This window comes from Psittacula echo (assembly GCF_963264785.1).
Source record: "Psittacula echo genome assembly, chromosome: 5".
Taxonomy (NCBI): domain Eukaryota; kingdom Metazoa; phylum Chordata; class Aves; order Psittaciformes; family Psittacidae; genus Psittacula; species Psittacula echo.
The window spans coordinates 3,089,292-3,104,559 of record NC_137739.1 but is presented as its reverse complement, the minus strand read 5'-3'; the positions used below and the strand labels follow the sequence as shown (position 1 = coordinate 3,104,559).

At 42.5% G+C, this 15,268-nt stretch overlaps 1 protein-coding gene across 6 annotated transcripts; it reads right to left on the bottom strand.

Annotated features, from left to right (window-relative positions):
* Positions 1-2,579: 2,579 nt before the first annotated feature.
* On the bottom strand, positions 2,580-14,435 carry COPS3 (COP9 signalosome subunit 3). Of its 6 annotated transcripts, none has more exons than XM_080617410.1 (12): positions 14,253-14,432; positions 11,746-11,875; positions 10,114-10,226; positions 9,958-10,007; positions 8,895-8,987; positions 8,047-8,226; positions 6,669-6,809; positions 5,416-5,589; positions 4,477-4,563; positions 4,048-4,161; positions 3,397-3,477; positions 2,583-3,158 (listed from the first exon to the last, which is right to left on the bottom strand). In XM_080617410.1, the coding sequence occupies exons 1-12, from the start codon at positions 14,305-14,307 to the stop codon at positions 3,105-3,107; spliced, it is 1,272 nt and encodes a 423-aa protein (XP_080473536.1). In that variant the 5' UTR covers positions 14,308-14,432; the 3' UTR covers positions 2,583-3,104. The 6 variants fall into 6 exon arrangements, with proteins under 6 accessions (XP_080473539.1, XP_080473538.1, XP_080473541.1 ...); XM_080617411.1 differs by lacking the exon at positions 14,253-14,432 and adding an exon at positions 13,846-14,175; XM_080617413.1 differs by lacking the exon at positions 5,416-5,589 and having other exon boundaries at positions 2,580-3,158; positions 14,253-14,435.
* Between the last annotated feature and the right edge of the window lie 833 nt (positions 14,436-15,268).

Genomic DNA, 15,268 nt, shown 5'->3' with positions numbered 1-15,268 from the left:
TTTAAACAACTGCTCAGGACTAACCTCTTCAGCCGGGGTGGAAAACATCTCCTAGGTTATACAGAGCACCTATGACAACACATGGTGGTTGTTCTGGAGAAGAGTTATAGAATAGAATCATAGAATCACAGAATGGTTTGGGTTGGAAAGGACCTTAAGATCATCCAGTTCCAACCCCGCTGCCGTGGGCAGGGACACCTCACACTAAACCATGGCACCCAAGGCTCTGTCCAACCTGGCAGAAGAAGGCAGCTGGAGTTAGGCAAAAGCATGGGTGTGTTAGCAGAGGTCACCAACCAAGGCTCCTCTGCAGCACAAAACCAGGAGGGGTGGCTGCACACGAAGAGCTTCTAACATCACTTCTTTAATACATCTTAATACCTACTAATAGGAACTGGATCAGACACCCCTCCTGTGGCTAAGAAGTGTAGCTGCACATCCAGTGCTACCCTCACAACTGCATTTTCTCTTTGCTGATTACATGAAAAGGAGTCAGAGATCAAAGCATGCACTCAGTATCTCATGAACACATCTTGTGGCCACGCACGATGGGAAGTGCCAGAGACAGGACCTCAGAGAGCCTCAGCTCAGAGGAGCACAGCACAGAGTGTTCTTGCACTTGATGAAAAGCCCTTCCCTGCAATAAATACAAATTAAAACCAGAAAGCTCAAGCGTTCTTAAAGCGGCTCAGCTGCCCACAGCCCATGCAGTCAGTTCCAAGACTTGAATGAGCTACTTCATTAGAAATCTGACTTAATTTCAATAGTATCTCCAGCCGTGCAGATGCCAGACTCTGTTTATCAAACTTAAAAGCCCTTCCCTGAAGCACTTTGGTGAATGCTTTATCTATGGATTCTACAGGTGGGGCCTGACTTTGAATATTCAACAGCACAACTATCCACAGCAGAAAAGGAACCTTAAAAAAATCAGGTTAAGAAATATAGGGTAATATATAATTTCATCCATTACATTGCTATTTCTACCATCCTTTTGATGTGAGCATGGATTTATTTTCGTTACTTTAGGCAAGAATAAAAAGAGGAGGAAAATGTAGCTGCTATTTGCCAACTGCACCTATCAGCTTGCTTCTAATTCCATGGCTCCAAAGCCATCCTGCAGCTCTTGAGATTTTAAGTCCAAACTCACAAGTAACAACTGGCGGTGTAAAAGTCCAGCCACTGCAACCTGCACATTTCTGGTTGTCACATTCTGAACCCTTGGCAATGAAAGACAAGCAATCCACATTCTTTTATAGGTAGTAGTTTGGGGTTAGTAATTTGCAGCCCTTTCGATGGCTGCCACTCAGTTGTGAACACTTTGACAATGCAGCTCTGCGCTTCAGCCTGCAGCATTAGTGATTACTAATTTAACACTTCCATGGTACTAGAGGAGTATGTTCAGCACTGAAGTAACTGCAGGATTAACCAGGAAGAACACACCTTCAAAAATGATAAATATCTATAGCTGCAAGACCAGTAAGGCAAGTGATGCAAAAACCTAAGGTGGAAAAGTTGCCTTTAAATATGGAAGTGTCTATGATAGGAAGCACCAGTACTCAGTGGTGAACTGCTAACACTAGGGATTATGCTGTGTTTGATACTAAACTGCGATTTTAGACTTTTAAAGACATCTTTCACCACCCAGACAAGCACCTGGGGACATATTCCTTCTACTAGAAAGCACCCGCTATCACAGAGGCTATGCTGGAATTAAGACACCAATTCCAAGTGCAAATCCCAGTGGGTCTGTATCAGCGCTGGAAGTACAAATGGGCTATTTTCAACCACGAGTGACCTCAGTACATACAAGCTTCACATGGCAACAGCCACAAAAGCTCAGCTTCTGCTTCAGCACCTGAAACAAAGCTGGCAGGTTAACAGCAGCAAGCAGCTCTTAGGCAGGCGTTTCAGTAGGAAGCACTGGGTGCTGAGCTTCTCATGTTCTGACTTGATGACAGGTTTATTTATGCCTGTTAGTAGGAGATTTGCACCTACATGAAGTGTGTCAAAGGTGTTTGAACAGCGAGAATTGTCAGATACATGAGAACTACAGAAAAAGAGCCCATTGATTTAAGTGGTGAAGCATCCAACAACAGATTTTTGTGTTTAAAACAGTGAATTAAAACCCAGGTAGGATTCAAGCATGTTATTTCCAAATAAAATCCTGACTTTTGAGAGCTCTAAAGAATAACTCTGTTTATGTTCCACGGAGAATTCTTTTCTTTGGAAACAAAGATCTACAGCATCACCTTCACTTGAACTGATTTCCAGCCTGTTGAATGCTTTCATGCCAATTGGATAGAAACAAAGATTTAAATGTCTTTCAGCATAAACAACATCCTATCTGGAATCCTCCAGAACACTGAGCTCTTCCAAATATCCTTTTTGTTTAGGTCTAATAAGTCAGACCCAAGAGGAAATATTAAGAGACATTCTGTACCAGAAACTTAACACCATCAATAGCTGTCATGTAGAGATTCCCTGCAGTGATTTGGGTTTTTCAGCACATCCACCTCACAAGGACTCATTAATATGCTCATCCTTTTGGGAAGAACACAGGTCTTAGTTCATCCTTTAATAGACAGCAGCCAGCTACACCGGGCATAGGCAAATCATCATGTAGAGAGTGAAACTCCAGCCCTCTCCCCCCACCATACATACACATCTGCACTTTGAGCCAACTTTAAATACAGAGTAAAGAACGAGGAATTATCTTGGATGTGAACCAACACTAGTTTGTATTCTTCCCTGAATAACACTTTTCTTTTGCAGAAGGGAAGTAAAGGACTGCTACAGAAACACAGCAACATTCAAACCCTTTAAAACAAAAGGTAGATTATTTAATGCATTAACGATGTTAATCTGAAGATAAATAAATCCACAACAGACTTTTACGTTTCTTTTTGAGATTTCCTTTTTCTTTGCAGAGAATATTTCTGATATTATACAGTACTGAGAGGGTGTTCTTTTATGTTCTTAATGTCCAGGTGAAAAGCAAAGCTCAGTTCTCTCTGCTCTCTTCGTGGAACTCCTCAATGCCCTGTTCCAGGCGTGACTCTTTCATAAGCTTTTACTTGAAAGCGGAGTGGTGAGCAACATTAATTTCAAGAATAACTGGATGGTTTGGTCCCTGAGTCATCCTCTTGAGAGCCCATACTCTGAAAAGGAGAGAGTTAGTTCGTTTCACAAACAGGTCTGAGGTTTACCTTTGAGACAGACAGGTCTTTGAAGTTAGCAGGTAGGAAAATAAAGTGCGTATCAGATAACATGCGCTTCCTTTGTGTTTTAAAGCATGATGTTTATGCACGTATTAATATGTTCTTATTAACACTATATATACTGACATTCAGTGCAACACATACTGCTCTGAATCTTACAAGACATTAAATCACTTACCTTCTGCACAAACTGAGGGTTCACAGTGATCTCTTGATCCATGGCTTTCAGTCGTTCATCAAGCTCTATACATTTCAGCATCTTAAAAATACATAAAGTTAATTACTTGGTCCAGCTTGCTCAAGATACTTCAGGGTTGTGCTGTGTAGAACCAATAACTTTTTCCATGTCAAAATGTTCTTATCCCTCATCTCTCAGAAGTGTCACATTATTTCTTATTCCCTTATTTTGATTCATGTCTTCCTAACAATCCTTTCCAAGGCCGCTGACAGACAGCCCCATGAGGGTCAACCACCTCAGCTTACAGGCAGGTTACTGACAGCCAGTGGAAGTGATCCTTGAAGGCTAAAACTCTAAACCCAATCTTTCCAATCCATTCAGTTAAAGTAACTTCACATCAACATCAAGCAGTCAATCTGCTGAAACATCCCAAGCTGTACAGATGATACAATAGCGAACATGTTGACAGTAACTGACTATCAATCTAAACCCCCTTTAAATACCAGTACTGTGAAATAGTCTAATAATGATTCATAGTCCTCAATCTCTTCATGTAAGTCACCTACACTGGCTTCTCCCAGCAGCTCTCTGATTACAGGCTGAGGTACTCTGGTAGCAATTCCAAAAGCAGTTAAGATCTTAAAGATTTACCTCCTGGTCAATGTTATGGAGCATAGCTGGATTGTTATATTTTTCAGGATTATCATGGAAACAGACCATACCATCTTTCTGATTAATACTTGCAAAGATTTCACCATCTTCTATCTGAAATGAGAAAAGGTTTAACATAAGGCATCACCAAGAAGAGAATTTTGACCACAGCACACAGATTCCTGGTGGAATCATCTTGTTTGCTTCTTATTTCCTAACAGCTTCTCAAAGACAAATGCTGCATAGTGGAGAATCCTGTTACAACTTTTTGAGAACAGTCTAAACATCACAGCAGACTGACAGTGTTTCCTTCACCCTGAAAGGGAACCATTCTTCAGCCACTCAGAACACCCACCACCAACCCAGACACTTAAATACACTGGAACAAGTTTTTAAGTGAGGATAATTCAGACAAGTCCCAAGTCTCACCATGTGGAGGACGTATTTTTCTGCTTCTTGGGGCCCCGACAACTGCACTCGACTTGCCATGTCTTGTAATGACAATGTTAAAAACGTCTGAAATGCAGAAAGTATCAAAAGCTAGATCTGAAGAACTTTTCTAATCTAATTTGTGAAGCCCAATGGGAAGAAACAAGTGGGACACAGTTATTACTTATAAAAGCCTCATGAGAGAGAATTCAGTTCTTCCTCTGAAGACATGAATCTCTTACACTGTTCACATACACAGACCAAACTAACAGTCATTACTCCATTTCTGCTATTCCTTTTTACCCCAAGCATAGTCCTGACCATGCCCAACCTCTTCCCTCACCATTTTACATAAATAAGGTGGCTGTCCATCCCTTGAATCTCCTTCAAGAGATGCATGTATTGTATTCCTTCTGAGGTTAGTTCTGTTGCAGCAAACATCATTTGCACTTGCCATAAAACAGCCTTCCCCTGATCATCTTTAAGGATTAATCTGACCTCTCAGATGAAGGAGCACATTGCTCCACTGCTTCTGGTTTTCCCATTACTTCAGATACTTCCAAAATCTGCCCTATTCACTCCCTCTTCTCTAATCAAGCAGCCTGTAAAGTTCAGTTTTCTCTTCTGAACACAGATGAAGGTCACTGGGTCACTGCGCTCACAACTTCTTTGAACATGTATGAAAATCTCATGGGCAAACCCCTTTGATAGACTGACACATTTAACCACCTTTTAAATAAAGCATAAGTAGCCACTTGAAGTGGTTTTCTATATAGAGCATTTTAGCCTCATTTGTTTCAGAGACACAAATCCCAGCTTTACTCATTTCTCCGTGACATTACTGCAGCATCATTTTGGTCTGATTTGAATACATTCCAGAGATACTCTGGGAGAAAAACTAATCACAATTCCTCAGCAAAACCACCTCCTTCATCTTACCTTGGTTAGTCTCTGAATATTCTTTTTGTAGAGAGATGACAAGCATTGCTTAACCAGCCCCATATTGTTATCCCTTGTGAATGTTTCACTGTGTTTGTTCACCAGGTTTCGAAGCTCCGAGGGTTTATTGGTTGAATAAACTTGTGCTAGTTCATGGTAAGCATTGCTAAGGGGCTGCAATTAGAAAAATGAGAATCCTCTATAAAGAACATAGTGTTCAACAAGCCTCTATTCACTACTTCAACATTAGAAGCCACGCAGGCATGAAAGCAGATTTTAAGTAGTTCAAGCATCTCTCGTAACAAATAGACGATGCCAGTACATGGCATTAGAGCAGCATAAGATCCTCATATGCTAAATCTGTATTACTACAATGTAAGATTTAATAAACTTCATTCAAGGACCTCTGTATGACAGTTCTAGCTCTGGAAGTGCAAGGAAAATGCCATGAGCTGAACAGTGTATGAAGTGAACTGAATTCAAGGTATGTAGTCACAGCCTATCGATTACAAGACACTGTCATCCTTGACCACAATACATCACAGCAGGGCCAACAGAGAATCAGAGGGTGAAGACTTGTTCACTTTAAAGTAGCAACTGTTTGAGTTTGCTTATTAATATCTGGAGTTACAAGAAGATTTTGGGAACTCTTTACAATTTTGGTCACAAATTAATAAACTCAGTGTCAAATAAGAACTAACTAAAAGTGTGCTATTTATTGAGGATCAGAACTCTCTCACTAACAGTTTTCTCTTCCGCCCTACACCTCCTAATCTCAATGCTTACAGACTCCAAACTTGCAGCTTTTTCAGAAGCTTTTATTCTTTATAAAGCTGGGGTTTTGGAATAATCCATTTAGCATTTCATACTTCAACTAGATGAAGTTACAGGCTGAATGTTCTTACAAGGACACTGGACACTGAAAGCCAAATGAAAGCCGAGTTTTGTTTGAGTTCTAACATAAAACACTATCGAGGGATGTACAGTATCAGTGAGGAGAATATTGCTAAGTACTATTCAACCCTAAAGTTCCTCTAAATTTATGTTTAAAAACCTGCATCCCCAATATGAATAATAAAGTTTGTTTGTAATAGACACTCTTTAGCTATTGTACACTAGAAAGGCAGCAGGAGGTTGTCCTCTGACACATTATTCCCATGATCTGCAATGTTAAACAGTACCATCAAATGAGGGTAGGAAAAATAAACTCAGCTTTATTGCTCTATTATTTAACTGTATTCACAAACACTTACCTTAATGAATCTACCAACTATCTGCGAAGTGTATTTTGGTAGCTGCTGAACTTTGCCAAGTAGTATCAAAGAAACTAGAATATACTTTTTATATGATTCCAACATAATATGACTGACTGCCATGGCTGGCGTAGTTATTGCCTAAGCAAGAAAGAAAGAAATGGAATAGGAATTTAATATACTTACTGACAGGTCCTGGTAGCTATTGCATTAAGAAAAATTTCAGTTTCAAGCTGCATGTGGAAGGGATACAATGACATGAACTTCACCTTTGAGCATTAAAGCTTAAAACTAGCTTCTGTCAAAACTAATCATCCAAAATATATTAAATTCTATGCAAGCTGCTCAAAATGCATCATGTTACAGTGGTGCCTACCTTCAAATAACCCTGTTAAGATCAAATCTAAATGTCTTTCCTTGGTCTATATCAAAAGTTGTACCTGCAGCTACTTGTTTCCAGGAGCGATTATACACTTTAGAACCTGGATTCACACAGATCCCTGAAGAGGTTTTATAAAGCTATTACACCATCAGATCTCCTACTTAATTATGCTGAAAGAGGCCTGCAGAATCAGGAAAAGGGATTTCAGTTTACTACGATGCTGCTTAGCTACTCAAGGACTGACACTTGCATACAGAAACTGCCACATATTTGACAGCATTTTTCTCTCATACATACACGAAGTTTTCCCAATTTCGAGATTTTTTCTTCTTTCACAGAGAAAATGAAAGCAATATTGTGATAACCTTGACTTGTAACTCCCCTCATAAAATTAGCAAAGGTCTTAGCAAAACCACTGCATTAGTTTTGCTTTAAGAACACACAATTGCGCGTGTCAGCCTGGGAGCCGTTGCTATGCCAGCAGCAATAAACAAGCATCTGAAAAATATTTATAGTGAGATAAATTTAACATCAACCTTTGAGATGCATAGTTTTATGGTGCAATAGTTACTTGGCTGGAAGAGGCCTTCTTAAAGGAAAAACACCTCTAAGGACAGCTTGCTTGTTACTTCACTACATGCCGAGTACCACCGTTCAGGCTGTACCTGTCATAAAAGAGCTAGTAGTGAACACGAACCCAACTCAGGTTGTACGTATTACTATGATGAACACACACTAAACCAAACCCCATGTGAATGATGAGCAGCAGTACAGATCTGTTAGTAGAATCATATCTTTAAGGTTAAGAATGAAAATTATTGGAGGCTGCTTGTGCCTTATGTTAGGTTCGCAGCTTTTCCTGCTCTCCTTGGTGGCAATTCAAAGATGATATGTTATCTCAGCACTGCTACACATGCTACTGTAGTAGTGCTACAATACACTACTATTGCCTTTTGACTGATCACACTTGAGACTTACCATTTGATTTCAAGTTACCTGTTCATAAAAGTAGAGTGCTCTTTCAAAGTTCTTTAGCCCAGTGTATATCATCCCACCATAGTAGTAGTAACATAAAAAGTGCTTCGCATCATATGCCCCATTCTCTTTACAAATATCCATCATGTCCACATCTAGATACGGGAGGGCAGGTTTAAAGCATTTTGCTAACAAACAGAGCTACAAGAAAATAAATCAGGTTGTCATAAATTAGCCATTTCCGTTCAAATTTCCAGGAGGAAGAAGCTGAAACTAAATTCATCTGGTACTAGTCAATAAATCTCACTCCTCCAAGAGTGACAAAACAGGGTATGTGGTAGTGCTGTAACACAGATTATTCTTTAACACAGATTGTGAGCTGTTATAAATTATCTGAATCCTAAAGAAATTAGACTGAGACAAAGCTGTTTGAAAATCCAGGCCTTCCAGATTGCCTGCACTAAATATTGCACTAAACATTCCTGTCCAACCCTAAATCCCAGGAGCCAAGAAATGAGACAGAAGAGCAAATTCAGGCCAAAGACACTGAGACAAACTGGCTTTTTGTCAAATCTGAGCAAACAGTATCTGGGTATTACACTTAACACTGCCTGTGTGTGACTTTCAGCCCAGAGAGAAGAAATGGCAAAGGACTTCCAAGAGTCATCAACAAAACCAAAGATCTGGGGACGTGCACTGCACATTTAAAATGCACAGAAGGGCATTTTATTTCAGTGTATCATTTATGACTGGAGACCATTTAAAAGGCATTTTTACATTGCAATACGTGAACATGCATCTCCTCAAGGGGTTCTACTTATAAAATATGCTTTTACTCTCACCAAAAGCCCTTATATAGCTCCCCTTACCTGGCAGAGATCTGCGTGTATTGAGGTCAGCTGGTTTGTGTTCATCTGCATCTTGTCTATGGCTTGTCTGAGAATGCTAATTCCTCGCAGGGGCTGTCAGAAATTACATCTCTTTCAGACAATTTCTCATAGATGGCAGCACATTGGATCTTATGTTGACACTTATAAATGAAAAATAACACTAATTGACAGGTTCCATTCAGTAATAGTTAACTTGAGGTTCCCTTTGCATAGGATACTGCAGTCTCTCAGACAGTATAATTAACCTGGGCTATACAACTTCTCCTGCTAAGCTAAATGAAGTCATCAATTCTGCTCCATAAAGCCAACCTCATCAGGAACATAGGAATTTGTATTGATACAAAAGCCTTTCTTGACTCCATGATACGACTCTCACCAAGTAATAAAGGCAAGGCTCTTGCTTTGCTCCACTTAGACAAGACTTGATCTCTGCTTCTACTTCAGGCTAGATTTCACTGAAGTAGCCTGAAAAAATCAGTATCTTAGCAACAGAAACATTGGTCAACTATTTCTTAATCAAGTTTCCTTTACATTTTGAGGTATTTCATTAAGAACATTATATAACACTGGTGAGAATAACACTGAAACCAGTATCACTGACTCACCGGTGCTAATAATTGTTGCAGCTCTCTCCTACTCATGCACACACTGTCTGAAGAACATTCTGGGTACCACAGATTCCATACTTTGTCTGAGAGAGCACGATTTTAGGTGACTCTCCCCCTAAAAATTCATCTTTCCTACGTTCTCCTTAAAGGAAGCTGGAAAATCTTGGTTTAGGTTCATTTCCTCTGAGTAAACTTAAAAAATAAGGAGCTGCACAAAAATGCATAACATGAAGTTCGTGGCAAATCTTTATGAAGCAAGTGAGAGACTGTGATCATAGAACAGTTAGGGATTGAAATGACCTCAAGATCATCTAGTTCCAAGCCCCCTGCCAAGGGCAGGGATATCTCACACTAGACCATGTTGCCCAAGGCATGTCCCTTTTAAGAGCTTGGATATGTAGGTAGCTTATATGTACTAGATGATAATTGCTCACCTGTTTTCTCTCCACAAGGGCATTTGTTAACTGGTGGCACAGGCCAGCAACTAAATACAGTAAAAAAAAAAAAACCACAAAGAAAAACAACACAGTGAAAAATCAGAATAAAACTATCAAAAAACCATATAAAGTCTGAAAGTAAGCTTAACTTACAAGTGTCTGTTGCATATCTGATGTGTTCTCCATTACAAGTGCTGATAAAAAGCTGCACCTGCGAGAATAACGTTTCGAAGTCAGGGATGCTGGGCATAGAAAACTTCACAAACCTAAACCAAGCAAACAAACAAAAGGGTTAGCACTTCACATTTGGAGCTTCATTACTGAGTCTCTGTAGATGCATGTAGATGCTTGCAAACAAATCCAAAGTGTTTATGACAGATGGCAGATGAGCTGCACAACGTTTGAAAATACACTTTCCCTGCACACCCCCATTCTCAATCTAGTGCAAACTGCAATTTAGAACAAACTATGGCAAACAAAGATCATTTTGTCTGCCACAATAGTTACAATCAGAATAGAAACACTGGCTAATGATGATGAGTTGTAATCCTCAGCCACATAACCTCTCTGGACACTTTTGCCTCTCCTGCCGCCACCTCCTGCTTGAATGTGATCAAGGTTATCTCAGCTATTACATTATTAGATGTGTATCTCTTGTTGGGAGCATTTTCTTTTCACTCTCTGATGGTTCCTTAGCACCCTACAGGCTTGTACATTGCTGCTTCTGTAGGATGAGCCATGATTATGCTCACCTCAGGGCAATGAACCCCTGTGCATCCAAGAAATACCACAAAAACCTATGGGAAAACCCCTCTGTCCATGCTATCAGTACACTCTGCTGATACCATCTCTTCAAATAATACACTTTACATATTATTGCCCCATTCTTGGCAGTGTTCAAGGCCAGGCTGGATGGGGCTTGGAGCAACCTGATCTAGTGGAAGGTGTCCCTGCCCATGGCAGGGGCTGGAACTGGATGAGCTTTAAGGTCTCCTCCAACCGAAATCATTCCATGATTCTATTTCCTATAAACACTTATCTCCTTCCTCTACCTGTTTTAATGACTGTTTCCATGTACTCCATGATACAATTCTGCTAACACAGTACTGATGCCCTGCTTGCTGTAAAGTCCATAACACATTTTTATGAGATGCTGAATTGTAATATTGAACTGCATTATCTCTATGTATTCCAGTAATTTTGTTTCAAAAGGATAGCAGAATGAGTAGCAGGATTCTGATCCTTAATTTAAAAAAGAACTGTTAAGTAACAGTGAAACCTGTAGATGCTCCTCTTATAGTTAGGTACAGCCAGAAACAATAGTTGGAGCTTCAAGGCCAAATATCTTTACCTCAGCATCACCAATTCACATATTATCTTAAACTACAGACAACAGCAAGAGCTTCAGTGCCGTCCAGAGACAAACAGCCAAGAACTGTCAGAAGAACCCATGGAAAAAAAGTGTTGCTTCATACTTACAGTCTTAAAAGTCAGTTTTATACCTTTTTTGCTGCACACATATAGAAAAATACTTATAGATACAGCCATAAGGAAAACAACCCCCAATATTAACACTTGACAGTAATGGCATTTACAACCTCCAGAGGTTTCCTTTGGAAAACATAGGTTTGAGTTGGTGTTTTTACTACTAAATGTGCATCACTAAGCACCATTCTAACAAACACAGACTGAAAACATGCGAAAGAAAAACATCTGGGTGACAACTCAGTATCAAAACTCCAGGCAACATACTAAGATATTTAACTGAAGGAAAGCACCACTTACAAGACAGCCAGAACACCTAATGAGTGCTCCTGCACATCCAGGGCACCAAGCACTGTATCCAGATGGGAAAGGTTTTTTGCCAGCAGTTCTCCACTCTTATTGATCAGCTCACAAAGCTGGGTCATTTGCCCTGAAACACAAAACATGTTGTCAGACTCTAATTAGAGAACACTCACACATTCCCGTACTTCATGACACTCTTCCTGCCCTATATAATCTGAGGAAAAAGCAGCATCACCCAGAGGATTTACTTTTCTTTAATACAATGGGCATTAGTTTTCAACAGTGAGGTACCCACCATATGTGACAGTGAAGATTCTGGCCTTTGGGATTGCAAAAGAAGCCCTTAGAATACAAACCCAGCAGGAAAAGCAGCATCAGCTCACCTCAGAGATGCGCTACACAGTCTTGTATCACCACCAAACTCCACCTAAGCCAAGTCTACCAAACTCTGACCAGTGTACTGCCATGCAATGTTTTGCCTGGTGGATAAATTTATCTCCACTTGTACCTTCTGGGTGTTGTAAAGGGAAAAAACCAGAACAAAACAGGACCAAAACCAGTTTCCTCCGCTCTCTAAAAAATCCCAATACCGCAGCTTCTTCCTTGCTGCTTCTCCAGTGCCCTATTTACCACTTTCCAGCTCTGCTCATAACCATGTTTCTTTGAAGCTGACATTAACATTACAACTAAGTGCCTACAAGAAAAGGCTTTAAAGATCTGTTCTTAAATCTGGTTTGTGTGATTAAAACTACAGTGGTGTTCTATTTGTTGTGAGCCATGAACACAGCATGAAAGGCAACTACTCTGAATTAGGAAGGTACAGTAAGCCCAGAAACCTTACAAAGAAAGCAGATCAATTGTCACAAACTGCTTTCAAACTCTTCCCCCACCATTACTTGAATTAAAACTATCCTTTGCTGAAGCAGAGGATTGTTTCAACGTTCAATCCTTGTAGATTAGAGAGAAAAAGCAGAGGTTCTCTCCTCCCCTACAAAAATCTTCATAAAAAGAGGAATAGTGCCTCCATTCATAGAGGTACATTATCCTCAACTCTCTTGGCCTTTTCCTTTGAAAAAGGAAAACCTGGGAAACCCTAGCAACGAAATGTTGGATTTGAAGCAATAGAAGGATCAAAAGTTCCAAACAGGGGACAAGAGCCCTCACCCCCAAACCGCTCTCTCCGTCTGGAATTCAAATTCCTGCCATAAGCATGGAAAGCGATAGGGCTTGTAAAATGCTCTGTAGTTTGATAACAGGTTGGAAACCTTAGTTCTGGTGAGCTCCCTAGTACAGAAATCCTCCCATATCACAGCTATCACCTGGCATTCCCCTAAAAACCAAAGCCAAAACCCCTCCTGAACAACCCTCTGCCCACCAGCATCCACTGAACAACTTGCGGTGTACACAGATATATCCACACCAGATCCAACTAACCAATTTATGTCACTTCCCATGCAGCCAAATGGTGAGAACCAGAAACCAACACCACCACCGTGAGCACACAGACTTCTCTCATGGGCATTCCCAGTCTCCAGCAGCCTCCCTGGATTTACTTCTTCAAGGGGATGACTATCTGGCTTATCCCTAATGGAAGAACTTCCATTTAGACAACCAGAATCCCTTTTGCATCCACAAAGCCTTGTAGTAAAAAGTTCTCCAGCTAAACAAAGAACCATCTTTGCACCCACATCTTTTAGGTATAATTTGTCTCTTGTATCTGATACTCCCCAGTAAAAACACTCTATATTTAACAAATTTAACCAATGTAAGAGAAAGTTGGAACTCCATGCAGAGATATAGCATGGGGACACAGAAAGCATCAACTCGTGATCAGTTCCAAGGAGCAAACATCCCATGCGGGGCAACCCTCAGAACACAGTCCAGGAAACATCAACATAGAAAGTTCAAGAACCAGGGACCGCTGTGTCCCAACACAGAGAAAGCAGGAGTTTGGCAAAGAAACGAAAGGATTCTAACTATGGTTATTAAAACATTTTCTAAGCACTCGGGTTATGGTAATTCTGAGGTGAAGTCTCAGCCTTCCTCCTATATAGCTCTATGATTCTGTTCATGCCCTACTTTATCCCCAGGGACTACCGCTCGTGAAGTGTATCTTAAAGCCCACACGCCGCAGCTTGCGCGCTCAGCACTGAGGTGACAGACCGGGATTCAGAACCCTCGTTAAAGCCCCTGCGGTGTCCGCTCCTCCCCTTCGCTTTTCAAGGCTCAGATTCAGTGCCGGCTTCAACGCACTCCGCCGGGACCTCTCCCTCATCGCTACCATTGCCAGTCGGACCCTCGAACCCCGTCAAACCCCACCGGGACCCCTCCGAGGCCACAGCCCGGTAAAGGCCCCACGGGAGAGCGGTGAGGAAGCAGGGTGGAGGGGAGAGAGAGGGAAGGCCGCGGCCCGCCCCCCTCAGCCGAGCAGGCTCCCGGGGCCTCCACCCCGCGCTCAAAGCCCCGCTGTGTGCCCGCCGCCACCGGGGCCCGCCCGCGGTCACCTTGAGCCGAGAGCTGCCGGACGCTGTTGACGAACTGCTCCAGGGCCGACGCCATCTTGGCGGCTGGCGGCGCGGCCGCGCGCGGGGGTGGCGGGAGCGCGCACGGGGAAGGAGGCACCGCTTACGGGAGCCACCGCCGCCGCCGCCGACCTCCCGCCAGCCAATCAGCGGCCGCGGCGCGGGGCCGCGCGACGCCCGCCGCGTCGCGTCACTTCCGGCGCTTCGCCACCTCTCGCGGGAAAAGAGGTTGCTATGGCAACCACCGCCTTTTTTCCCCCCCCCCTTCGAATCCCGTGTTAAGAGCGAGGGAGGAGCGGGAAGTCGTGACTCAGCAGGGCTGCGTGATGACGTCACGGAGGCGTCACCCCGTCGCGACGCCGGGTCCTAGGGATCCGTGCCCGTTGTACCCCGGGGGGGGTGGTCGGAGGTTGAAGTGGCGGGGTTCGCTGTGAGGGGTTCGCCCCTATGGGATAATATGGGATAAAGTGGGATAATAATATCATCCCTATGATGAGAAATGGGGCTGTTCAGCCTGGAGGAGGGAATGGAGACCGCGTTCAGCCTGCCAGCGTCTGAATGGGGCTGCAGGCATGCTGGAGAGGGGCTCTGCATCAGGGACTGCAGGGACGGGACGAGAGGTGATGGGTTCAAACTGAAACAGGGAGATTTAGGTTGGATATAAGGAAGTTCTTCCCTGTGAGGGTGCTGAGACGCTGTGGCTGCCCCATCAAGGCCAGGTTGGACACAGGGGCTTGGAGCAAGCTGCTCTAGTGGAAGGTGTCCCTGCTTGGAGCTGGATGAGCTTTAAGGTCCCTTCCAACACAAACCAGTCTGGGATTCTCTGTGTGTGCTCCATCGCTGCAGGAGCTGGTGGGCAGGGAAGTACCCTTCACCGTACCCCACACTGTGGGATGGGTGCATATTCTCTCACTGCTTCCTCAGACACATCAAGCTGCGTTGAAATCCCATTCCTCACCGTACACAAATGCCTCTGGCACAAGGGAAAGCAGAATTCA